The sequence below is a fragment of the Heterocephalus glaber genome, unplaced genomic scaffold (assembly GCF_053883595.1).
Source record: "Heterocephalus glaber isolate CG9 unplaced genomic scaffold, H.glaber_assembly_v1.0 deba00000071, whole genome shotgun sequence".
NCBI classification, from domain to species: Eukaryota; Metazoa; Chordata; class Mammalia; order Rodentia; family Bathyergidae; genus Heterocephalus; species Heterocephalus glaber.
The window spans coordinates 1,307,397-1,333,064 of record NW_028258137.1 but is presented as its reverse complement, the minus strand read 5'-3'; the positions used below and the strand labels follow the sequence as shown (position 1 = coordinate 1,333,064).

The window sequence follows — 25,668 nt, the reverse complement described above, 5'->3', positions numbered from 1 at the left end:
GGCCAGGTAACAGGCTGACCTGGAACTGCTGGGGGCAGCAGAGTGTGCATCTCATGGAAGGACTGTCTCAGCCCGGCCGATGCTGGCCTCCTCCTCCAGACAGCTCCCAATTATCCCTAATAACGGGGCGATGCCACAGGCCTGTGGGGTTACCTCCTCGGCCCTGGAAGGTTTGGGCCTGTCCTTCCTGGCTGGGAGGAAGGTCATTAAAATCTCCCAGAGGCCGGCTGGTGGGGTCGAGGGACAGGGACAAGGACGGCCTCTCTCAGACCCTGCCGTCTCAGCAGGTCAAGGCTCCAGGTGACCCAAACCTTTGCAGGGACCCCCTAAGGGCCTGAGTGCCTCTCCCCCAGCCACCCGTGGAGAAGCCGCCCCAGGCCTCTGCCACACTGGAGCCCTGCTCTGCCCGGCAGCACAGCCGCCCAGCCATCTGCAACCAGCGGGGGGCGCTGGCGCGCAGAACCAAGCCAGGCCTGTGACCGCTTCCTGCCTGAAGCTATCCTGGCCCCGCAGGTTCCTCCCCAACACTCAGCGACAAGGAGAGACCCCAGCCTCGAAGTAGGGTCTATCCAAGCACACACTTAAAGGAAATGTGGAAATAAGGACACAAGTGTCTCTCATCTCTGGTTTTTTTTGGTACCAGGGATCCAACTTGGGTCCTTGCGTTTGCTCAGCAGGCGGTGAAACCACGGAGCTAAATCCTCCACCCATCTGTTTGTTTGAGACAAGGTCTCACTATAAAGCCGAGGCTGGCCTTGAACTCTCAGCAATCTTCCTGCCTCAGCCTCTCAGGTGCTGGGATTGCAGGTGTGCACCACCCCATCCATCCCTCATTTCTTGCTGTCCCCTGACCCACCTTAACCTAGGTTGCGCATCCCCCAGGCCCTCTGCTGGGCCGGGCCAGGCCCCTCCTGCTTCAGCCTTAGCCTGAAACTTCTCCCCTCCGGACTGAAATGTCCCAGCCTCAGGCTTACTGAGCCCAGTGACTTCTGGCCCTGTCACCTCTGAGCCTTCACTTAGGAAGTCACTGCTGACGACTGTCCCAGCCCACAGGCCCCTTGTCCTTCTCCAGCCCCTGCAGCAGGGCCTCAGGGGTCGTGGGTGAAGGATAACCCCATGGGAGGCCTTGATGGGCCTGGGAACCCCAGAACATTCCCATGCAGATCGGGTGTGGAAGGAGAGCACAGCCAGCAGCCTCAGAATTCCAACTGCTTTTTATTAAAAAATAACAAAACAAAATACCAAAACCCCACAATACAACAGCACTACCCACCCTAACAAGCCTAGTGTAACAGGTTAGCCACGAACACAAGAAAGACGCCCAGCCACATGCCTCACACTCCGCAGGTCACAGGGACAGTGCAGTGTGGCCGCCACACCCGCCGTGAAGTCAGCGAGGCTAAGCGCTGGCCATGGGAGTAAATAAACCTGACGCCCACAGTACCCGCCCAGTGGTAAGATGGTAGGACAAAATAAAAAGCAAAGGACTGAACGAGATGCTTTGAAATAGAACCACCCCACGGACCAGAACCCTGAGCCAGTGGGCCGAGTGTGGTGGCAGCAAGGGGCTTCCAGGTGGGCTGGGCACAGAGCCAGGGGTCTCCCCGAGTGTGGAGGGCAGGCAGGGCAAGCCAGCACCGCGGACCCTGAGCTGCCCCACCCTGCGAGGTGGGGTCCCCAGGCTGGTCCTTGGTCTCAGGGAGCCCCGCTGGAGGAGGCCCCGGGACCTGTCCATGCCCCGCCCACCGCAAAGTGCCCTGACACACTACTTCCTGCACAGTGGTCCCTGCAGCTGCAGCTGGGCGCCCCCCTCCCCTTGGGCGGCAGTGGTCTCCAGCCAAGGCAGAGCCCCAGAGCATGGCACAGGGGTGTTTCAAAGTCCCCGCCACCTGCCTGAGTGAAACATCTCTCCTCCGGGCTGGGGGGCTCAGTGTGATCATGTGCCTAGCACACCAGGTCACCCCGGCCACACAGTGGGGCTGTCTGTCAGTGCAATTCGTGGTCACGACAGTGACGTCCAAATTCAGTAGTTCCACACACCCTGTGACAGCAGTTGGGTCCCTTCGAGGCTGCTGCGCTGCAGACAGCATTAGGTGAGAAAACACCACCTCCTCGCCTCTGCCCCGTTTCTTTAAGCGATAATCATCTCAGTGGTGTCAACACGACCCCGAAGGAATTTAAAATAAGAGAAAACTGGAAAGAAGGGGGAGGGAGCAGCCTGAGGTGACAGGGAGCCCTGTCCCCAGGGAGCCACGGGCAGGCGTTCACCTGCCAGGACTGAATTCGTACCGGAGTTGCAGTCCCCCCGGTGCCGCCCCCCACCCGCGCAGGGACAAGGGGGCTGGGCGCCTGGCAGTGCCGGCACAGCTGTGGGAGGGCAGGGCCGGAAGCTGCTTTTCAGGGGCGTGTGACCTGGCAAGGCGCTGTGCGCTCTGCTCGCTCGCTCGCGGGCAGTAGCGGCTCGGCTCCCGGGCATCGGGCTAGGTCTCCTGAGGGACCACATGCAGGAGCTTCTGGCACAGGACGGTGGTGGAATCTGCGGGAGAAGGGCAGGAGTGAGCGAGCGTGGGCCGGGGGTGCAAGCTGAGCCACGGTGTCCTCAGGAAGCCAGGGCCCTGCAGCCCGGCCACACCATCCAGAGTAGCACAGGAGGTCGGAGACCTCAGCTTTACAGAAACCCGCAGGGCTTACCGGGACGCCAGGCCCTGCCCCAGGGTCTGCCCACAGCTCCTGGCCAGAGGCAGAGAGAGCTCACTGCCCCATGCTGGCTGATGGGGCAGGACCCACACCCACCCCTGGGGCCTCAGGTTCCAGGTGACGCCCCCTCCCGCAGCTCCACACCCAGCACCAGCCTCGCTCGAGGCAGCCGGTGTCCAGCAATGACCCCCAGTCCCGGTCACACCTGATGCTCCCATGAAGCAACCTGGTTGGGGAGGGGTCTGGTGCAGGAGGAGCAGCGCCCTGGGCTCGGGCTGAGGTCTGAGCGAGCCAGGCTGGGCACACACCCTGCTCCAAGGCCGGGCAGCCTCCGGTCCTACTGCAGGGCACAGGACTGAGCACAGGCCGCCCTCGCCCACACAGGGGCCGTCCTAGTCCTTTACTGTCCCTGGCGCCATCTCGGAGGGGCAGGCCTGGGACCAGGACCAGCAGCCCGGCCTCTCCTCTGCCCCCGGATCAGCGGCTGTGCACTGAGCTGAATGTCGCACCCCACAGTGCGGGGCCACTCTTGCTGTCAATGCACTAAAACCCAACCAGGAAGCCACCCAGGGTGCCAGGCGCGGTGCCGACACTCACAGATTGCCTGCAGGAGCCACTTGGGCTTGTTCTTCCACCAGACCCCAAAGAAGTAGACGGGCAGCCCGCTGAGGATGATGGTGAAGCCAATGGCGCACTCCACGGGCGTCTTCCAGAAGGACACGGCGATGAGGAACAGGCAGGCCAGGGTGAAGAACACCGGCAGCGCCAGGCTCACCTGTGCAGGAAGGCGAGGTGTGGGCCCCATGGGAGCCCCATCCCTGGCCCCTCAGCGCCCCGCCAGCTTCCTCCAGTGCCCCCAGGACAGTGGCTGTGACCAGCAGAAGGCAAGACCACGACCTGCATGGCTCCCCCAGCCTCAGCACGGGGCTGACGGAGCGGATGGGCTGGGGGCTGGGGGACTACGCTGCCCTGCCTGGCCTGAGGCCACCTGGGAGAAAACAGGGGTCCGGGGCAGGTTCCCAGGGGAAGCACCCACGGGTGCCCTTGCTGTAGGCAGCATGGCGGTGTGGCAGGGCCTCCCGCTGGTATCTGCTCCCAGCCCTTGGTCCCCATGAAGGTGGGGCACTGCCAGTGTGCCGGGTGCTCTCTCTCAGGTGCTCCCTGGGACCTCAACTGACAGCCACCTGAAAGCTCGTGATACCCAGCCCTGGCCCATGCTCAGAAGGCAGGGAGTGGGGCCCAGGACATTGAGTCACCCGCTCACACCCTTGGACCAGGCTCTCCTGTCGCATTGGTGGAGGACAGGGAGGCGGCCTTGTGCCAAAGGGGAACTGGCCGGGTGACAGGAGCTGCCAGCTGCCGGCCAGCTCCCCCAGCATGCCTGTGCTTACGCATGGGCGGCTGGACTAACGGATCCCGCAGTCTAACGTGCTTTCATGTGCTGTCTCCCCATCCTCGCCAGAGGAAGGCTGCACCACCCAGGTTTGAGAGGCCATCTGGCCCCAGGATCCCGGTATGCTCTGCCCTGCCTGCTGTTGCAGGGGACCCAGGCCAGCCGCACCTTGATGGGCCGCTCCAGCTCTGGCTTCTTGAAGCGGAGCCAGATCATGCCGATGATGGCCAGTGCCACACACAGCCAGTTGAAGAAGCTGAAGAAGTTGATGACAGAGAAGATGTCGTTGGAGAAGGCGTAGAGCAGGGTCATGATGCACTGGAAACAGAGACGGGCGGGTGAGACCTGGTAGGGGGCAGTGGGCACCCAGACACCAGAAATGGTCTCGAAAAGGAAACCGAGGGGCAGCATGCGAGGTCTGGGATGGCGGAAGAGGGAGGCAGGGGCGAGGAGCCTGGCGGGGAGAGAAGAAGAAGAAGGAAGAGGAGGAGGAGGGGGAGGAGGAGGAGCAGCTCCGGGAGCGGGCCGCTGGGCTGCACTGGGGCCTCAGCATGGAGTGAGAAGTCCCGAGCCCCGGGCCAGGTGAAGCTGGGCCCAGCCAGGTCCCCACTCGGACGCCTGAACTGTCCACAGCCACACAGTCAGCAGGGGCACAGACTTAGGCTCCAGCATCTGGCGCCCCAGGCTGCCCAGCGTGCGACCGCTCCTGCGGTGCTGGAGCCGTGGTTGCCCCTAGGAAGCGCGCTGTGGGTGTGCACGGGGCCCTCGGGAGGGAGGCTCACCGTGAACACGAGGGACGGCATGGGCGTCAGGAGGTCTGGGTGGATCATGGAGAGCACTGAGGGCAGGTGGCCCTCCCGGGACCCCACGAAGAACAGCCTGTGGACACAGCAGCGGCGGTCAGCCCTGCCTGCCACGCCACGGGGCTGAAACCACACCTGCCGGGCGGCAGGGAGCCCAGGGGCCCCTCAGTGCCACCCGACCCTCAGGGCCTGCAGAGGCATGGGTCCTGCTTCCTGTGCCACCAACTGAGCCTAGTGACAGCTGACAGCTCTCAAAGCATGGGCAGCAAGGTGGAGCAGGGGCTGCGGGACCGGGGGACCTGGGGAGCTCACCTCGAGGACGTGAACAGGGAGCCATTGACCGAGCCGAAGCAGGACAAGCCCACGAAGACCGGGATGATCCAGGACATGACTCCCAGGTGGTAGTTGCCGAAGTCCTGGGGACAGAGCCATGTGAGCCTCCCCCAGCAGCAGCAGCCCCACGGCCCATCCAGCAGCTCCACCTGTGACCTGGCTTGGGGCACTTGGGGGCCCTGCAGTGGGCTCCTCAGTCACCCTCACTGCACTTGGTGTCCTCCAGCCACGGAGAGCAGAGGGAGGGTTGTCGGGGTCGGGTCTCTGCCCTTCTTGTCCTGGTCTTGGCAGGCAGCAGACACCGAGTCCACTTGCTGAAGGTGGCTTGACTGCTAGCCCGGAGTGGGGGCTGTGGCAGAGCCCCGGGCTGCAGAGGCCTGGCCACGTTGCCCCAGGACTCACTGCCTAACACGAAGCCGCCCCTCCTGAGCCCTGGAGGTCCGAGGGGCCCCCAGCCCCTGGACATGGCCTGGACACGGGGCATGCTGACTCATCACCCATCCAGGTGCTGCCCTGCACCTCCCACTGCCTGACACAGCCTTCTGTGGTCACCTTCAGGAGACCAAGGACAAGGAGCCCAGCCCTCAGGGCAGGAGGGAGGCCTGGACCCTGGGACCTTACCACAGCCACGGCCTCGGACGACAGCATCTGCTCTGTGGACAGGGTGGTGAAGTAGGCCAGGTTTGTCAGCACGTACACCAGGGTGACGATGGGCAGCGAGATGCTGATGGCCAGCGGCAGGTTTCTGGGCACCATGGGGAGGGATGCGGGTCAGAGTGCAGCCGGGACCCAGGTCCAGCCCGCCGCCCACCGCGCCCCGTATCTGAGCCCTCATTCTTGGGCACACGAGGTGCTCGCACCCGGAGTGGGCAGCTGGCTGAGCCAGGGTGGCCCCTCAGCAATGCCAGCCACACGGCTCTGACAACTCAAGAGTCCTGTGTGGTGACCCACCCGGTCTGAAGGTCCCCACCCGCCCCATCTCAGAGCTGCCTCGGGTTTCAGGAGTCACAGCCGGGCCCTCCAGACCTCCCACCGTGTGTGGGCCCCCCGGGACCACCACGCATGCGCACGCTGTCCCACCCCCCCCCCAGGGTCTTGTCCAGGTCCCCAGACTGCAGGCCGAGCCCAGCAGCATCACGTGGAAGGGAGGGCAGCATCGCGCTACACATACCTGTAGGGATTGATCATCTCCTCTGTGACAAAATTCAGGTAATTCCTAGAACCCAGGCCAGGGCTTTGTTAGATGTTACTCCCTGGGGCATTAGGGAAGGGGCTGGTGCCCCACTGTGCCCACCAGGCTGCTCTGTCCCTGGGATGGACGCGGAGCCACAGCTGCCCTGCCCTGCCCCATGCACAGCCCCATTGAGCACTGGAGGTCGGAGCTGGCTTCCAAGTCCCCGGGGTCAGAGGCCACAGGGTGCGGTGCAGAGGGCGGCTGCAGAGACAGTACAGCTCTCAAGCCTGTGCCTGCTCTGGGGTCCTGATGCCTCTACATCTTCCTGCCTGCCCACCCTGTGGCACTTCTGTCCCGTGCAGCCAGCCCGAGGGCTGCCGGCTGGCAGGACCTGGTCCCCAGGCTGACCTGCAGGCCGTGCACCAAGTGGCGGGGCCCCTCTCTGCTTCCTCTGAGGCCTCTTGGCTCTATCCCACCCTTCTGCAGCATGGTCCAGAGATTTGAGATTTCTGGACATGTCAGGGCCCAGGCGTTCTGGGACCTACCATCCTCCATAGGCAAAGAGGCCACTGTACAAGGCCAGCACGATGTTCCCCACATCCAGGTGGGTGCCTTCGAAGGAGAACTTGGGGTCTAGGTTGGACACGTCACCTGGCACAGGACAGAGAGGCATGCTGGTTAGGGCACGCTGGAAGTTCAAGAATGTCCCTGCAGCAAAATGCCTAACAAAACTCCGGGTGAAGGCTTTGCATTGGGACAAACTGGACGCGCCTGCTGAGACACTTGACCACCCTCGTCCCTGACTGCCCAGCCCGGCTCACTGGCGGCGGGCAGGCTGGGCTGGGCCAGGCCAGGGCTCCCTCCTCCCAGCTCTCCGTACACCTGTAGCACCCTGGTGTGTCCCGGGGCCTGGCCCATAGAGCCCTGCTGGGGAGCAGCTGCCCTACGAGGAGGGACACTGAGGCAAGGCCGCCCGTGCCTGGGCCTGAGGCTCTGCCAGCCTATACAAGAACAAAGGCTCTGTGCCAGGGCACTCAGAGACAGGAGGGCAACCGCATGCCCCGCTCATGGTGCCCAGGATGTCACAGGGCGCCCTGCCCCACAGGCCAGCCCCCGGCCTTGTGATGAGGAGCCTCTGATGGACACGGGGAGGCCAGCTGCTCTCCCCAAGGACAAAACGCCACACTCCAGATGCTCTGATGGGCCCGGGTTCACGGCTCCGCCAGTGCAGTGGAGGCTGGGCCAGGAGGCCAAACCTGACCAGTGTGCTGGCGCCCAGGGTGTGGCTCCCTCCATGCCTAGCGGCCAGAGTCCCTTGGAGGAAGGTGACGTCTGGGAGCAGAGGGGCAGCTGAGACCACACAGCCTCTCAGGGGCGATGGGGTCAGGATGGAGTATACAGGGCTCTGCAGAGGCTCTCAGGGCCCGTGACTGCCTCACCTCTGCCCAGGGGAGGAGGTGCGGGCCTGGGGCACGGGCAGGCATCTGAGGACCTTGTGGCACCAGCCCCACCGCTCAGAGCCCTGGGTCTGGCGGTCTCAGAGGCTGGATGCCGGCCCGGGATGGGAGGCCACTGCATCTCTGGTGCCAGACCAAACGCTGGCGGTCCCTTCTCTCCACAGGCGCCACGGAGCGGGCACCAGGCTGCTGGTCTGGACCCCAAAGAGCTGTCCCTGGCCAGGGCTGGCACAGCCTAACATGGCACAGGGGTGCACTCAGCAGCCGGAGCTCCACCTGCCCCGACTGTCTGCTCCAACTCCAGCTCTGCTTGGGTGGCTGAGGGCTGCCCAGTCCCCAGCACACTGTCTGCAGTGAACTCGCCCTTCAAATTCACTCCCAGCAGCAGCTGCTCCATGTCTGGCTCTGCACCAGCCCAGGGAGGAAGAAAGGGAGCCGAGCGCACCTTCCGGGATGAGGTGCTGGGGTTTAAGCTCCAGAGTAGCCATTCCAACCACCCCACCTGCAACAGGACAGGCTTTGGCGAGGCCTGGAGACGCCTGGGGTTCGAGCGAGTGCTGGTGGGGGTGCAACGTGTAGTGGTCCAAGCCAAAGGTGCTGCTCTGGCCCTGTGACACCCAGCAGCCCCCCACCAAGTCCAGGGAGGTGGCAGTGCCAGTCCAAATCATATCTAGTCCTTAAAAGCCGCCACTGCCCAGGGCTGGGCAAGGCTGACCCCAGGCCTCCCCTCCTGTGGACCTACCCAGGGCCAAGATTCTGCTCCCACAGCACTCCAGAAACTGAGCAGTTCACTCATCCCACTGCCACTCGGTGGCAGGGCACTTCTCAGGCCTGGTGACCAGGAAAGCAGGCAGGAAAGTCACCAGATGGTGGAAGGAAGCGGGCGGCACAGGTCTGCTGGGGACAGGAGGACCCAGGCTCTGCACAAGCAGCTCCCACCAAGTGGGGTTCCTGGGGCACAGTGCCCTCCTTGACAGGAAGTGTCCTCTCTTGCTCTGGCCAAGTGGGCAGCAATGCCAGGCTGTGCAGCCCTGGTGAGGTCCCCTAAGCCCTTCACCCCAGGTCTCCTCCTTGTCCACAGAATGCACTTGCCTTAAGGGCACCACGTGAGCAGAAACCGAGAGCCCAGCGAACCCCAAATGCCACACGAGCAGCCCCCACCAGGGGAAGCGGAGCCCAAGCCAAGGGCTGGCTCCCGCCCTCGGGCTCCTGGCTGACAGCTGGGAGGGTGCCCGCAGTGGCCCAGGGCCCGGGAGTGGGACCAACAACCCGCTTCTCCCCGGGCCCTGGCCAGCCTTAAGGGCCCTGGCTCAGGCCACAGAGGCCCCCTACGGCTGCCCGTCCCCAGAGACCAGTCTGTGTCTCAGGACCGGGAAAAGGCAAACCAGTGATCTGGAGAAGGGGCTGGGTCGGAGATGATCGGGGGTCAGGAGCCCAGCCCACCCCTCGGTGCAGCTCCGCGGGGGGGACTCAGGACACGAGTGGCAGGAAAGCCACTTCTCAGCACGGGGACAGCTGCCGGGGGCTCCTACATTCCAGCCCACGCCGGCCTTTGCAGTTCCACGAGCTGGTCTGCCAAGACACTCGTGTGCGGGAGGGACAGTGACCTCTGGTCCTGTCTCTCTGGGACTGCAAGTTTGCCCTTATTTGGAAAGATGGCCTTTGCTCGCCGCCCTGAGCCGCCAGGCTTGGCGGGAAGAGGCAGGAAGGGTCCCCGGATTTGAATTGTGTTTCTTTTCTTCTCTGTGGTCCCCTGGAGACTCGGGAAGGACACGACGACGATGCCAACACCTCGACCCCAGGACTTCTGGCCTCAGGCACAGAGGGTAAGCGCCTGCCAGGGCCCAGGATGGCACAGGCACAAGGTGCCCTCGCTGTTTCCAGGCCGTGGCCGTGTCCTGGCGGTAAGAAGGGCTGACCCTTGGCAGGCGGTGGGCAGTGGCTCCAGGCTCTGTGGCCCTGCTGCCCCGGAGGCAGTGCCAGCGCAGGACTGTGGCACCCGTCTCCATGTGCCACGTGGCTCTGGCACCTGTTTTACTGGGCTCAGCCGGATGTGTGGGAAGGGGTGGGGCAGGAACCCGGTTTGGGGAGTGAGGCCAAAACAGGTGGTCCTAGCTGGGCGTGGTGCCACACACCTGTGATCCCAGCACTCGGGAGGCTGAGGCAGGAGGACCACCAAGAGTTTGAGGCCAGCCTGGGCTGCATAGTGAGACCCTGTTTCAAACAAAAAGCAAAAAACAAACAGGCAGTCCTCTCCTTTGACGTCTCGGGGGCAGTCCTTCGGCTCTGAGACTAGCTGTGGACCTCAGATCCACGCTAGAAAGGCCTCCCCACCCAGCCGTGGGGGAGAAGCCCAGCTTCCTGTCCTCTGACCTTATCTACAAGCAAAGCATGTGTTTCCAGACCTGTTATTCTTTACATGCTGAGGCACCACAGGGCCTCGGCAGGCCCAGGAAAAGGACTCAGTTACACTGCCGAAGAATACCCAACAGAGCCGGCATGGCCGCACATGCCAGTAATCTCAGCACTCCGGTAGGCTGAGGCAGGAGAAAGTTCAAGTCCCACCCCAGCACCTCAGCAAGACCTTGTTTCAGAATTTTTAAAAGGGCTGGGGATGTAGCTCAGTGTGAAGCCTCTGGGTTCAAAAAAAGAACACTCGAGGGAAAAGCGAGCCCCACCCGCACCCCTTCAGGACTCGGCAATGTCCCCGAGGTGAGGTCACACGTGGCTGCAGCCCCGGGCGCTCACCAGGGCTCCCTGTCCAGGGCCCGTCGCCCAGCGTGGAGGGCTGCGCGGAGTCTGGCAGGAACCTGGGCGTGCAGAGGCCCCAGCGTCCCGCCTGTTCTCTTGTGACCCGAGCCGCTGTGCTCCCGCCCACCACAGCCCTGTGCGCTGGGCCTCCCACGAAGGGGAGCCTGGGCCCTGTCCAAGTTCGCCTTGGCAGCCGGAGGCGGGTTGTGGTTGGCTTTCTCACTCGGGTAAGCTGCCCGGGCTCATGTGGGATCCTGAGCTCCCTGCAGGCTGAGCGGCGCCTCGAGCTTGGATCCTCCTGCGGGCGGAATGAGGCCCCCACTCAGGTGTGGAGCCCTGACCCCTGCGCCTCGGCACCTGGACTCAGGGCCTCTCGGGATAATTAAGGACACATGGAGCCCTGACCCAACACACAGGACTCACTAGAGTCCTCACTGGGGGGGCCTGTGGGGACAGACCCGGGACACGGCCTCCAGAGGAGACCAGCGGTGGCCCCACCGAGTCTGTCCTCGCTCGGCTGAGCAGACAGGGACGTCCCTCGCTGGAGGTCCCGCTGCGCTTCCTGGGCCGGGTGCCAATCTGATCCTCACAGGCTTCCAGTCCCCTTCGGGCCCCGGTGCTCACCTCCAGGTCTCCCAAGGCAGACAGCCCTGCTCTCTGTCCTCGTGGAGCCGGCAGGAGTCGCGGTGAGGAGCACAGGAAGGGCTCAGGCTTCCAGGTGCCTCCCAGGCCCTGCTGGGGCAACCGCAACGTGGCGACCAGCCTCCCCTAACACCCTCAACACCTGCCACAAACCCCAGAGCGGACGGGCCGATGCCCCGCAGTGAAGTCTAGGGCACGCTCCAGGAAGAGCTCTGCCCAGTCCCGGCGACCTCCTCTGTACCAGCTGCAGGCCAGGGGCAGGACCCCACACTTCTCCCAGCCCAGGGCACCTGGCCAGTGTAAGGGCCGAGAGGACACGGCCCTTCCACAAGCCACCAAGTGCCCGACAGACCCAGGCTCCTGCAGGCCATGCTGCCACTGCCGGGAGCCCGGGTTCAGCTGCACCTGTCCCGAGGAGGCTGCTCACAGGCCGCAGACCACACTGGCTACTGGGCGGGGTGTCAGGAGGGGTCTGAGCCCGTTTCTCCTCCAGGATGCCCTGGCGGTGAGGGGCAGAGGGGCAGAGACACAGGGAGAGGCCAACTGTTGCCCCAGAGGGGCATCGAGCCAGGACACGGCGTGGGTGGAGAAGGGACAGTCTCACTGGGACCTGCTGGTCTACGAGGCGCCCGGTCTGACTGCCAGAGAAGATCAGTTTGTTCTCCACTGGACACTGCGACTCAGCAGAACCACAAAGGGTCCCATTGTGTGTCGCCCAGGATGGGGGATCTGGCCCCTGGCCAGGCGGAAGGATCAGGCCGTCAGCACCCCACTCCACCGTGGCCTCGGAAACAAAGGCCCAGCTACCACTCATGTTTGGGAACGGCCTGTCCATCTCCCTGACCTCTGAGACCTCCCTCTGTATCGCCTGTCCAAGCCCAGGATGAGTCCCGGGATGGCCAGTGTGGGCGCGGTCCCTGGACCTCACAGTGCCCCGCCTGCCTGGCCAGGGCAGCTGGAGCTGCTCCCACTCTTCAGAGCACTGCGCCCTGCATCCCACTGCCTCCTCCTGTGCCGGACTTTGGGGAGGAGCCCTGCCCAAGGACCTCCCTGGCCCCATCTGTGCCTCCCGCTTACAGGGTTCCATGTCTGATGTCCCTGCAGGGTAACCTGAGCCACTGACAGCAGGGCCGCATCCTCAGCTGGGCGAGGGGGCGCCAGAGGTTCTGGGGAAGGCTGGCAACCGTGCGCTGATTTCTGAGCAGCCAGACAGAAACAGGCAGCACCGGGAGGCGGCCAGCTGGAGCCCACTGCAGCAGGGCCACTGTCCCCACGCTGGACGGAGGGGCACCCAGGGCAAAGAGCAGGCCCACGATGGACGCAGGGACAGTGGCCCCTCTGTGCACTCTGGGGCTGGGTCTCTGCCTCGAGGCACCCTGGGCACAGCCGCCTCTGTTGGCACTGGGTCCCAGTGCCCCACGGGCAATAAAGCGGGGCAATTGCTGGGGGAGAAAGGGCCCCCACCTCGACACGGCCCCAGAGTGAAGGCGCCTGTCCAGCATAGTCAATTCCCTGGGAACAAATGGGACAGGAATTTTGCAGACGAGGCATGGCATCCCTGAGCTCAGCAAGGAACCGCTGGGGCGTGGGGGTGTTTTCCACGGCAACTGGCATGAGACAAACGCTGTGTTCAGGCCGAACAAAAGCTCTTCGCTAGCCCTAGCCCAGCTGGAGTTTATTTTTACCAAAACCAGGTTCCCTCCTAAATTCCTCGTCAGTCCATCTAGTCACGGCCACCAGGCCAACCCCTCCCCACGCCATGCACAGTGGCACCTGTCCACCTGCTTGAGGGCCGTGGGCATGGACGGGCTCATCCCTCTGCCCATGGTGGCCCTGACCACTGGGCTCCCTTCCCGGCAGCCTGCCACCTCTTCTGCACGTGGGCTCCAGGTTCCCGCTGTGAGTCTCCCCTTCAGAAAGGGGCCGGGTGCCAAGTCCAGGAGGCTCCTAGCCCTCGGAGGGCACAGGCGGCAGAGCCGGGGCCCAGGCCGGCCTGCGATGGCTCCGGAGGGGAGGTCAGGGGCCTGGGTGAGCAGCGGCTCTCGGGATGAGGCTCTGAGCTCACCTGGGCCACTGCGCAGTCACCTGGGAATTGGGGGGGGGGCGAGACAGTCCTTCAAGGGTGACAACAGGAGCAAGTGCCACTGGCTGCCTGCAAGGTCAGGGGCCTGCACAGCCACCTGCCCCGAGAGCTGCACGAGCCTTCCCGTCAGGCCGGGGCTCCCCGCGAGTGCCCCAGAGGAAGGCCGGGCAAGGGGGAGGCTGGCCATGAACACGGGAGCTGTGTGAGGCCACACTCGGCCATTCCTCGGGGCAAGCGTGCAAGGGGGGTGGGCTGCACAGAGCCTGGGCCTCGAGGGGTCTCGGACTTGACCAGCAGGAGGGCAGGAAGGGGCACCGCCCCCCCAGCCCCAGCCCCAGCTCTCCCACCCACGGTGCTGCAGCTCCCCTTTCTTATCCGCGCCATGTGACCGGCCACACGGCACGGCCGCCCCAGGACCCTGACAGGCTGTGCCAGTGTCCCCTCCCCGCCTCCTTGCTGCATCCTGGTAACAAGCCAACTGGACACCAGGGACGCTGGGTGAGCGTGGAGCCCACAACCCACCATGCTGCTGGCTGCTTCCCCTGTGAGCGCACTCGGCACCCAGGCTGTGTTCGTCCACCTGGGCAGGGGGGAGATGGCCTAGCGACTGTGCACACTCTCACGCTGGAATACTACATGGCAGTGGAAAAGGAGGAGCTTCACACATGGCGGGGGGGTGTGTGAGAATGTCCTCAGACTCCCTGCAATGCCCACCCACACTGCCCCACACTGACCGAGAGCATGGGTGCTGCACAGGCCACATGGGACTCACTCTCCCACCAGCTGTGCCAGCAGCCCCAGGGCAAGGCAGCCAGGGGAGGAGACGCAGCGACCTGCGTGATTTGACAGTCACACGGCACATGACCACGCCGGGTCTGTCCAGCCTGTTGGCCCTGTGTGTCGATGGCAGGTGTCTCGGCAGCAGGGCTCACAGGTTTTCACCCCAACCTGATCTTTCACTTCCACATACAGAAACGAGAGCAAGGTTTCTCCCCCAGCACAGGAGCATGCCTCCGGGCCTGGTGCCTGTGCCCAAGGACAGATGGCGTCCTGGGGGGACTGTCCCTCCTGAGGGGCTCCTGGGGCTGCCACTGGGCCTAAAGCCAAGCAGCCCCCAGGATCTTCGAGAATCACCTGGAGCTGCCACACCGCCAAGAACCCCAAGGACACTCCAGGTGCGTGGTGGAGACGCACGGCCAGGGCCAGGGTTCAGCACAGGACACTCGGCACCCTCCTCCGGGCCAGGGTGGACTCCTCCCCCACACTTAGCACTCGGGAATGTAGCTGCACAAACCTATGAGAACCAAGAGCTTCTGCCCAGTCATGACCATGCGTGCCTGGCTCTGCCCGAGTTCCTCGGGGACTGGCTGGGCCCCTTCCAAATTTCCTCAGGGGCAAATGCAATGCCACAGCACAGCGCTTGGGGACTGGAACCCACGCCCCATGAGGTGGACACAGAGCAGGCAGCACATGCCACGCCGGCGCCACACTTACCCTTTGCGATCTGGATGAAGCCGAGCAGGATGATCAGAGCCAGTGCCAGGAGCTTGGCAGCTGCAAAGGCGTCCTGCACGCGGGTGGCGGCCTTCACGCTGTAGCAGTTCACGGCGGTGAGCAGCACTGTGGGGACAGAGGCAGTGAGTCCCACCAGGCAGGCGCTCACAGCGCTTTAGGGGCAGGCAAGGCTGGGACGCCCGGGGCGGGGGTGGGATCCAAGGAAACGGGGCTGTGTCCACACCGGCCCCTCCCTCCGTGTCCCTGTCCGGGGCTCCTCGGATGAACTTGCTGGTTTTCTACGGCCAAGGTCAAACGTTGAAAACACCAAACTCCAAAGTGCCGGGGTCCCAGGTGTCCCTGGGCTGCCCTCATGGATTCCCTTTAAAGGAGTGGGTCTCAGCCTCCCCAGGGCCCTGCCACCGTGGACTCCGGGGAAACTCGAAAGCTGGCCACTGGGAGGATAGCTGCCCCCACACCCTGGAGACCCAGCAGCACCTGTGGATGCAGTGGCCTGGGTGGTGTCGGATGAAACACAGGCATCCTGTCAGGGACATATGCTGGGCCCAGAGGACAACGGGCCCCGTGGAGCCGGCCTGTGACCACAGCAAGGGCCTGACCCGCGGACCAGGCCTCTCACCCCAGGAGCCCTCCTTGTAGTCTCGGCCCTGGGCAGATGGAGGCAGACACGCTCCATCCAGTTCTGCTGCAGTCTGAGCAGCAGATAACGGGAACTGAGAATTCGCCCAGGCCAGTCCCGGCACCAGAACAACTGCACCTGCCCGGGGCAGTCTGAAAGCAGGCTGGGAGGGCACATGGTGTCTGCAGGAGACCAGAGGTCAGGCCCACAGGCAGGCAGCTGAGAGGGACCAGCACCCCAGACACTGGCCAGTCCTGCCTGGGCTCTGTGGACGCCAGCAAACACTGCTGTTCCCAGCGGAAGGCGGAACTGAAGTATATTTAAAAAGGCGACGGGTACTCACCGCCCACCCTTCCTACTCGTACCACCTCTGCTCCTCACGCTCCTAAGGTCCACGTGGCCGCGGGCCCTGCCCTGGGGATTCTCCATGACGTGAGCCACATGGCACCTGACCCCGAGCAGCAAGCCCACGCACGGCACAGCACGGATGTCACAGGCGGGACCCTCTGGCCCGCCACTGCCATCAAACATTAACCAGCACCCCCAATCGGGCTGCAGGAGCCCAGAGATCTCCGCCCCATCCTCCGCCCCGCCTCGGGGAACTCTGAAAGGCCAGGTCGGCTGGGGCCAGTACAGCAGGTGGCTTTCCTCCAGCTGGGCTAATTATACAAAATTTCAGGCCCAGGTCTCAAAACACAGGAATCTACACTAATTAGATGGGGCGGGAAAACAGGAAGGCTCCCCGGATCCTGGATCCCTGATCCTGCCCGCCGCCGGTGGCAACTGCTCTCGGGACAGGACGCGGCCCAGAGGTCTCCAAAGCTGCGGCTGACGCAACGCCGCACCCGCTGCTGCTTGGAGGTACTCGGCGGTGGTTACTGTAACTGCAACGGCTAGGATGAGCCCCTTCTCCTGGTGCTGCGGACTCGGAAGCGCGTCCAGTCTGGCCCTCTGCCCACTACCGGGTCGCTAAGCTCTGAGCCTGGTGTGTGGGGTGGGGCCTCCTCGACCAGGAGTCACACTTCCTAAAGGACCAGCGTGGGCCCGGGCATCACCGGAGGCGGCCCTTCCCCCAGGCCCGGCTTTCCGGCTGCAGCAAGAAGCCAGCGGGTTGCATCAGTCGCCCTGGTAGGCGGGGCTGCGGAGGGGCTGGGGCCCAGACAGCCGAGTCTGTCTGGCTGTGGGCTCAGGTTTCCCTCTCATCTCTACAGGGAGCCTGTGGAGCAGCAGCAGCTCCAGAGGCTCCAGCCTCGGCGCTCTCAGCTTATTTCCCAGAGGCAGACCTTGGGTGTCCAGGAAAGGGGATAATGGAGGTCATCCTGGCCGTAGGCAGGACCATGCTCTGCAACCCACACCTGCCCTGCTGGAGATCCACGCCAGCTGCTGCCCTGCCAAAAAGTCTGGAGCCCAGGCCAGGGGGGCCAAGTGGACAGAAGAGGCCAGCAGGTGCTGGCCACGGCCACTCTGGGCTGGGCTCCTGTTCCCTTGACTCAGAGCCTTCCTGACGTGGAAGTAACCAGGTCACGGCCCCCAGGTGGGCTGGGGTGGGGTCAGGGACAAAGGGGACTTCACAGTGCTGGTCCTCTTGTAAAAGGACTGGAGTAGATGATGCAACTTTAATGCCACTGCCTGGGGAGAGGGAGACAAGGGCTTCTTTATTCTTGGAGTCCTTTTCTCAACATTTCCAAATGAAATACAGCCTTAAATAAATGGACTCATCTGGACCCCTCGCCTTGCGGCCTTCACCAGACAGCCACGCGTGGGCAGGGTTCAGAGCTGACCTAGCCCCAGCTCCCACCTGGCCCACTGCCTGGCTCCCCTGCGCCTGGCCACTGTGACCGTCACCGCTAGAAACTTGCAGCCCTCCAGAGAGGACGAGGGGAGGATCCAGTGTGGGAGCAAGCGAGACAGAGCCCAGAGCCCAGCGGACCTGGGGGTAGAGCTCAGCGCCCCTCTGTGCGGATGGCCGGGCAGGCCGGGCTTCGTCGGTCGGGTCAAGCCAGCGGTGATTCTGGTCTCAGGGACCTGCCTGCCGCAACCCAGCCCGCTGGCTACAGGGCCCCACAGCCGAGCGCGACACAGGAGCTGGGTCCTTTTGCAGCTCCGTGAGCCCCCATTCAGGCGCCTCCAGGCCCACTTGGCCCAGGCGTTTGGACCAAGGAAACCCGCATTCTCTGGAAACACCTCATAGCAGGTGCTGCCCGGCCAGGGAAGGAGCCCCACATGCAGGCCACGGCCAGAGCCCCTGCCCTGTCCTCGGAGCTCAGGCTTCAGCACACATGGGACTCAGCCTCTGGTCTTCCAGTGCAGTGAGGGCAGAGGTGCTGCTGCAGCATCGGCTGGGCCCCCATAAGGGAGCGGAGCGTGCAGTCTGGGCAGAGCCTGGGCGATGCTCAGGGAGAGGCACTGCGTGCTTCACACGGCGGGTGGGTGAGGCCAGGCAGAGGAGCGTCTCACTGCCCAGAACTCTGCCAGCCGCACCCGTTTCTTGCAGGCCCCTGAGCAGGGAGAGAGCAAAGGCTTTGGCTTCGCTGGTTCCAGGAAGCACTGACTGCCCGGTCCTGAGCAAGAACAGCACTGGGGACCATGGCAACTGCAGCTGGCCGAGACCTGGCCTCACCTGTCACATCTGACACTTGGCCCAGGCCCCAGGGCCCTGTCTGCACAGGCCCCGCTCCTGAGGACAGCTCTGTCGCACCCCTCAGCACACGGGGCCGGAGGCATGCCAGTTTCCTAAAGTCAGCACCGGCTTCCTGGCCCCTGGAGGCTGGAACACCCTCCCCCCCGACACCCTGGCCCCAGATGCCCTTCCTGCCTTGCTCTCTCTCATCCCTACTAGGAACCGGTCCACCCCCAGGACCCTAGGGGTCCCCAGAGCTTCCATCAGGCAGGTCTGGGATGGCCCCAGAATCTGCATCCGGCCCATCCCCAGGACGCTGGGGCTGCAGAGTGCACACGTGCAGCCTGCGACCCTGACCCAGCTGTGGTGGAGGTGGGCCTCCGGTGCAGAGGAGGGGCACCGCCTGTGTGCTGGGGCAGGGTCTCCTGGCTGCTCTGTGCCCCCCGACAGCCTGTGAAAACCCGAGTGGGGGCCGGTAGCACACTTTCAGTCGGTCTTCATGGCTTTCCCTTCATTTTCCCCTCGGTGCCGTGTGTGGACCCTTGGACACGTGCACGCTAAGCGCGCGCTCTGCCACCAAGCTGCCTCCAGCCCCCTTTCCGTCTCGAACCGACCGCACAGTTTCCACTGGCACAGACACAGGGTGCCGGGGACCATCCAGAATGGAGCTGCCACACCCTCCACTACGGGCCAGAGAGAGGCAGCTTAAACGGAGCGCAACAGGCTGACATCCGAATGCAGGGCAAAGAGGAGACCCCAGGCAGGGACTTCTTTCCCAGGGCTCTCCTGATGAACAAAGGTTCCCAAGGGTCCCTGGTGCCACAGCACTGCCTCCGGCACCTGAGTTCTGCCAGGCTGTGACCTGGGGTGAGTTACCTAACACATCCGAGCCTGGAGCCTCTGTCATAAACACGAGTGCTACAGCTGCTCTGTGGGTGAGGTAACATGCACTCACACATGTTCTGGCACCTGGTAATTAATCGGATAGTCAGGGCGCGGTGCTGAGGCTGTGTGTGGGCGATAAGGAGTCGGCGTCACCAGCCAGCGCAGAGCTCCCCGTCTGTGGCCTGTGACGCTCGCCAACCCTAAGCCCTGTGCCCAGGGAGAGAAAGAGGCAGACCCACGCAGGCAGGGTCCCGGGGTGGAGGGAGCTCGGAGAGGGAGGGGTGAGAGCACACAGGTCTCGGCCTCCCCGTCCTGCTGAAGCCCAGCTGTCTTGAAGAAGCTCCAGGGCCATGTGGCTGCCACCTGGGACTGGCTGGTGGCCCAGCTCTGGGCAGTGGAGGTGGTGGGTGGGGCTTCCAGGCTGCTTTATCTGGACAGTAGATGGAAGCAGACCCTGTAAGGAGCCGACCAGCTGAGGTGAGCTCAGGCTCCATCACGGGACAACACGTGTGTGGGGTGGGGAGGCCACACAGCTGTTTGGAACACACAGGCCCCGGCCTCGCCCGACCCACTGGGGCTCAGGTGCAGGGGCAGAGGCCAGGTGAGTCCCGGAGCTGAGGGGAGCTCCAGCTCCAAGTGGGCCTGACGCACCTCAAGAAAAACACTCAGGGCTGGGGACGCTAGTGCCAGCTGCAGGAGGCTCCCCGGCATCTGACTGCCAGGGGCCCCTTGCCACTCCCCACTGACCCCTGGACTGGGCCCACTCCCACCTCTGAACTCTGGCAAAGTGCCCCACCCTGGTCACACAGCTGGAGGGACCCACAGCTAAGGACAGAGCTAGGGCCTGGCTCAGGACGCCTTGGGGCCCTGAGAGCTTCCAGATCACTCGGGCTGACAAAGGCCCTAAAGGGACCCAGTGACGGTGCATCCTCCGCAGCTTCCTTGTTCTGAAGCCGGCCTGGTGGCCTGTCCACAGGTAGCAGGAGCCAAAGGCAGATCCCAGGTCAGCCGTGGTAGCTCACAGGGACAGGGACAAACCACTGCACTAGTCACGGTCACAGGGCCGGGGCTCTCCATTGGTCACTCACTGCAGGCACACACAACTCGGCTCAGCTTCAGTGACAGATGCCAGCCAGTCCCGGGGATCAGGTTGCAGGTACTGTTCCCCAGGAGCCTGGATGGGAAGTCACATAGCAGAAGATCCCGGCCAGGGGAGGGTGGGCATGGCCTGCTGCTGGACAGGGACTCCTGCCAGCCTGGACACACAGGCAGAGCTGCCCTACCCAGCCAGAGTCCAGGGCTTCGTGGACCCATGAGGCGAGGGTCCTCCTGGGGGACTCAGCAGTGGTGGGAGGAGGCACTGCCTGGGGTGGCACATAGGGGCTCCAGGGCACCGAGGGTGTCTACGTGTACAGGACAAGGCAGCTCCCCACGGCCAGCAGTCTGGGCAGCTCTGGGAGAGGCTGTGCCTCCCGGGAATGCCACTTCCCGAGACGGACACCTGAGCCCCAGGACAGGCACGGGGCCTGCAGAGGGGCTCTGGGTGGCCGTCGTGGAGCTCGTGTGCAGTGAACTTCAACAGGACACTCAGAAGACAGAAGGACAGCTGGACAGCTGCCCACGAGAGGGAGGACTCCCCAAGGGGTCCAGAACATAGACGGACCTCCGACCCACCGGACCACGGAGCTAGCCCAGGCCCTGGCACTCGCCACCCTGCCCAGGCATGCTGGGCCACCTCCACGCGCCTGGTGACAAATGGTGGGCGGCACCAGGCAGTGCCATGACTCAGCACCCCCAGCCTATTCCCACCTCAGTTTCCCCAGCAGCAAGACAGGATGGTTACATGGATTCCAGAGGCCTGGGTGCGGCCTGAGCAGAGACTGCCGTGAGGTCTGAGGTGCCCCCACGTCTTGGTGGGAGAGGCACCTGCCGGGCCTTTCTGGCAGGCATCCTGCTCATCCTGCGGGGTTAACCACGGTCTGTGACTCGGAAGGAAAGGGTCACAGATGCCTGCCCACCTCCCACCAGTCTGTGGGTCACGAGCTCTGAAACAGCCTTGCAGGCCCAGGCCGGGCCCCGTGACTGGGCGTGACCCACTCGGGCGCCAGCTGCCCCTGCACGGCTGGGAAAGCCGGATTGCAGGGCTAATTACTGGGCTGTCAGCTGCACAGAGCTCACACTTGAGGCACAGGCCCCGGGGTGCCCTGGAAACACCAGGGCCTTTCCTTGCTCGCCAGTGTCCTTGCAGTGGTGGCTGGCAGGTGTCCAGACACCCCAGGGCTTGAGGGACAGGCCTGGGTAGAGAGGGGTCTACAGTGGTGGGCACCCAAGGGGAGCAGGAGACCAGCAGACGACTCAAAGGACGTTTGGCACCCCCACCCCACCCCCTCTCTGGTCATCAGCCCAACTCACGCCCGGGTTTCAGGTCAGCTGACCGGGCTGGCCCCTCCGGGAAGGGCTGGGCACTAGGCTGAGGGTCCTCAACCAGGCCCCCACCTCCACCCCCTGGTTCAGGCTGATCCTCGTGCCAAGGGCAGGTCACACTGGAGCCAGGCTCCAGGGCAGGGAGACACCTGGCCTCCACCTTAGCCCAGCTCTCTTCCTTAGCTTCCAAGGCAAGCAAGATGGAGGAGGGCAGAAGAGACGCCACATGACAGACACCATGCCTGGCCTAATCCTCTCTGACACCCGCTTGGGGCTGGGGCTGCCTACTTTACACAGAAGCGGAAAGGGAGGCTCAGAGGCCCCATGGGTCCCTGCACACAGAGCCGTGCTGCTGGGGTAGGTGGCCGAGGGTGGCAGAGGGCTGGCTCCCATCCCTCGTTCCAGAGCTCCTTCCGGGGAAGGCGCTGGAGAAGGCTGGCAGCTGTGAGCGCATCCCAGTTCCAAGCAGGGACTCCAGGTATCTGGCCCCGTGCTACTCCCACACACAGAGGGAGCCAGGGCCCAGGAAGGTCGGCCTACCTGTCCCAACCCCGACCCAGCCCCAGCCAGAATCTCAGCTCCAGTCTGCTGGACTTCTGTAGATGAGATCTGGCACAGCTTGAAGTCAAAGGTAATGCCACCATGTTCTCATTAGGCAATAATCCCCTTAAGCAGTTCTCTCCCTTAGGAAGGACAAAACCCCCAAAAGACCTCACTCAGCCCTAATTCCCTGTGCCAGAGCCCAAGGACTGGCTTTCTCCCTTGCCTGTCTGCAGGACCATCCCACGCACTGATCAAGCCAGCCAAGCCATTTCACAAGACAGCCTTCAGCAAGCAGAAAGAACGGTGCAGAGGGACAGGCCCTGGGGCTGAAGAGATGCACAGAGCTGAGGCTCCAGTCCGGCCTCCTGTGTGGCAGACATTCCCCAAAACCAGGTACCTGGTCGGTGTGCAGCCTGGAGGAGAAATTGTGGGACCTACTTCCTATGTGACCTCTGAGATCTACTGCAACTCCTCTCCTCAGGAGTATCCCCAGGGTCAGGGCACTGTCCCTGCTGAATGCCAAAAACTGTCCCGGTCCTGTATGGCTGTCCTCAGGTCAGGGCTTAGGCTGCCCCTCCACCTGTGAGGCCACACACACAGCTGAAGCTCCTCAGATGCCTGACTCCCTGGTGAGTTGGAGCACCTTGTGGGGCACCCGGGAGGGCCACCCTGGCCAGGCCCAGCTCCCTGGCCGGGGCCTGGCACTGGGATGCACCCTCTCCCACGTGGGCTGGCCAGGAGCTACCTCTCCTGCAGACAGCCTGTCCCTTTCTGTCACTGCAGATCCTTGTCCCAGTAAAAAGGAGGTGACACACGCACCCTCACACACGTGAGCAGGGGGCTGATGGGTACCCGCAGAGCGCAGCCTTCCTGTGTGGACAGGGGCTCTGACTGGCACTAAGCCGCACATCTGCACCCTGCAGGGGTTTCCACTCAGGACTCACCAGGGGCTTCACCCATGGGGCCCCAAGGACCGTTTGAAAGCGACTTGCCCTCTATCACCAAAGAAGCCCACGAATGTCTGGTCTGGAACAGCTTCTTCGGAAGGCACTGTGGCTATGGAATTAGAGTCCACACCCCTGTCTACTGTTTTCTCAAAGTAGGGACCCCAATGCTGAGCACACCTGTGGGACCTCTAAGCGAAGGGTCTCCTGCAGCTGAAAAGCAGCTGCTGCCTCTGGGTACTTCAGTGGAAATATTGCCTCAGGCTTTAAAAAAAAGAGAGAACAAGATGTACATGGCAATCCAGGGAGATCTTAGCAGAAGGAGCAACTGGCTATCCATACAGAGAAAGCTCTGGAAGCCTGCATTTTAGCCGTGGCGTCTTGGCCCAGGCGTGGGGAAGAGGAGGAATGTGGATCTCAGGGTTGATTAGATGCGTGGCCATACGGGGCCACGTAGTCATATACTAGGGCCTTTCGTCAGGAAAAGAACATGAGAACACCCCTGTTCTGACTCTGTCCGCCCTTGGCCAAAACAGTATTTTTTTTTTTTTTTTTTTGGTACCAGGGATCGAACTCGGGTCCTTGTGCTTGCGCAGCAGGCAGCGAAACCACTGAGCTAAATCCCGGGCCCCCAGAACAGTATTTCACACGTGCTGCCAGTGACCTCGGAGCTCAGTGCCCCAGCTTCCAGCCCATTCCACAGGTTAGAGGCGGCCCTGGAAACACGTACCCCCATCACCAGCCAGGCCCACACATTAAACACTGTGGGGTGATGAAAACTGGACAATTAAAATTCCCTGAAGACAAAACCAGCAAAGCCAATCTGTCAGAGGCCTGTTCCCTCATGCAGCCCAGTGTGTCACCCACGCATCGTTCTCCACGACCCACTCAGCAGCCTCGGGCCTTCCCAGCTTGTAGCCCCATGCAGACCAGCCACGGCCACGCCCTGCTTACTGCGGGCAGGCAGTTTCTGGGTGCCCAGCCCCACCCCAGGGAGACCCTTCTCATCGGGTTGCAGGTCTTGTTTGGCCTCAGGAAGGCCCTGATCTTGGCAGAGAGCTGCTGGCTCTGGTCCCCACATCTCTGCAGACCGCCTCACAGTGCAGGTGCTGGCTGAGCAGGTCTACACCACCCAGGGGCACCACTGCCAGCCCGGAGCCGCTCCAAGCACTAAGTTTCACTGCTGTGACTCACACTCCAGTGTAACCCCGTTAGCACTGTAATTGTATGCACTACAGTGTGCAGGCAGGGCCTTAAATCAGGTGGCAGCTTTAAGAAAACAAGTAAATCTGTCTTGGATGGCCAAAGATGAACTTGAGAATTGACAGAAGCCAAAACCAAGACAGAACAAAACCAACCCAGTAGCATTTGCTATGTCTGACTTTCTAACCCTGTAATCGTGCAAGAAACTGTCCTGTGGAGCAGCAGCCCTCCCTGGCCAACTAGCACTGTGCCCGTGGGCCCAGGGGCTCTGCCAATGGATGTCCTTACTCCCAGGCAAGGGGAATTCAGTCCTGCTCCTGGTCATAAGTGAGCAACCTTCACCACACACACAATTTTATTACTACTATTTTCTATGAGTCAGCCTGCCCAAGCCCTGACAGGCTGGTTTGGAGAACAGAAATGAATGGTTTTTTTTTTTTTAAAACTGCAATTTCTTAACAACCAATCACAACTGAGCAGAAACAGGAAACGCTTTTCAGTCACTCCACGTGGGCCCATGCAAGACACACCAAGTATTGCTCAGCCGCCCTGCCTGCGGGTGGCACTGCGTAAGCCCTAAGTCCTAATGGATCGGATCTGGTAGGGAAGCAGACTGCCCACCGGGCGGCCCAGAACTCTTCCCAGGGGCCCAGGGAGGCTGATGGAAGGAGTGAAAGGCCAGTGGGTTCGGGACCAGCGACCTCGGTCGGCCTCCCATGGTCCGGGGAGGCGGTGTCGCAGGGATGCTGGGCGCCGGGACCAGGGCCCAGGGCCACGGCTGCCCCCTCCCTCCCGGGGTCCCCTACTCACGCACGCAGAGGCAGGCCACGAGCTTGGCGGCCTCCTCGGGCACCGGGCAGGTGGGGAAGACCGGCTTGAGCAGGTAGGTGGCGAAGACCAGCGCCACGATGTACTGCGAGGAGGGCCGGATGATGAGCAGCTCGATCCAGAGCTTGAGGAAGGCGGGCAGCGAGCCGTACACCTCCAGCATGTAGGCGTAGTCGCCGCCCGACTTGGTGATGGTGGTGCCCAGCTCGGCATAGCAGAGAGCGCCCACGATGGAGAAGACCCCGCACACGGCCCACACCACCAGCGCCAGGCCCGGCGAGCCCGCCTCCTTGAGCACGCCCGTGGGGGTCACGAAGATGCCCGAGCCGATGATGGTGCCCACGATGATAGCCACGCCGTTGAGCAGGGTGATGTTCCGCTGCAGGGTCACGCCCTCGCCCTCGCCCTCGCCCTGGCCCTGGCCAGCGGGGTCCGCGCGCCGCGCCGCCAGCATCTTCTCTCGCGCCTGCTGCTCCTCCTCCTCTGCCGCCGCGGTGGCCACCGAGCGCCGCTTCGCGCCCGCGCCCGCCATGCTCGCTACCAGCCGGGCCTGGACACCGCGCGCCCCACCGCTCCGCCGCGCTCGCGCCACCCGGCCTGCCCGGCTTTCATAGCCCCGCCCGCAGGGCCCGCCCACCCTTCGCCCCCGTTGGGCCGCCGCGAGATCCCTCCCACCGCCGCCATTGGCCCCCGTGGCCTGGCCCCGCCCCGCCGAGCCCCCGGCCCCGCCCCGGGCACCCGCACCCTGGCCTGC

General features: G+C 63.5%; 1 protein-coding gene across 1 annotated transcript; it reads right to left on the bottom strand.

The window, feature by feature from the left end:
• Positions 1-1,196: 1,196 nt before the first annotated feature.
• Slc7a5 (solute carrier family 7 member 5) lies at positions 1,197-25,526 on the bottom strand. The gene is made up of 10 exons (XM_004842699.3): positions 24,897-25,526; positions 14,828-14,953; positions 6,946-7,051; positions 6,398-6,442; positions 5,848-5,971; positions 5,206-5,309; positions 4,873-4,969; positions 4,259-4,408; positions 3,295-3,472; positions 1,197-2,536 (listed from the first exon to the last, which is right to left on the bottom strand). Exons 1-10 carry the CDS (start codon positions 25,444-25,446, stop codon positions 2,481-2,483), a joined length of 1,536 nt encoding a protein of 511 aa, XP_004842756.2. The 5' UTR covers positions 25,447-25,526; the 3' UTR covers positions 1,197-2,480.
• Between the last annotated feature and the right edge of the window lie 142 nt (positions 25,527-25,668).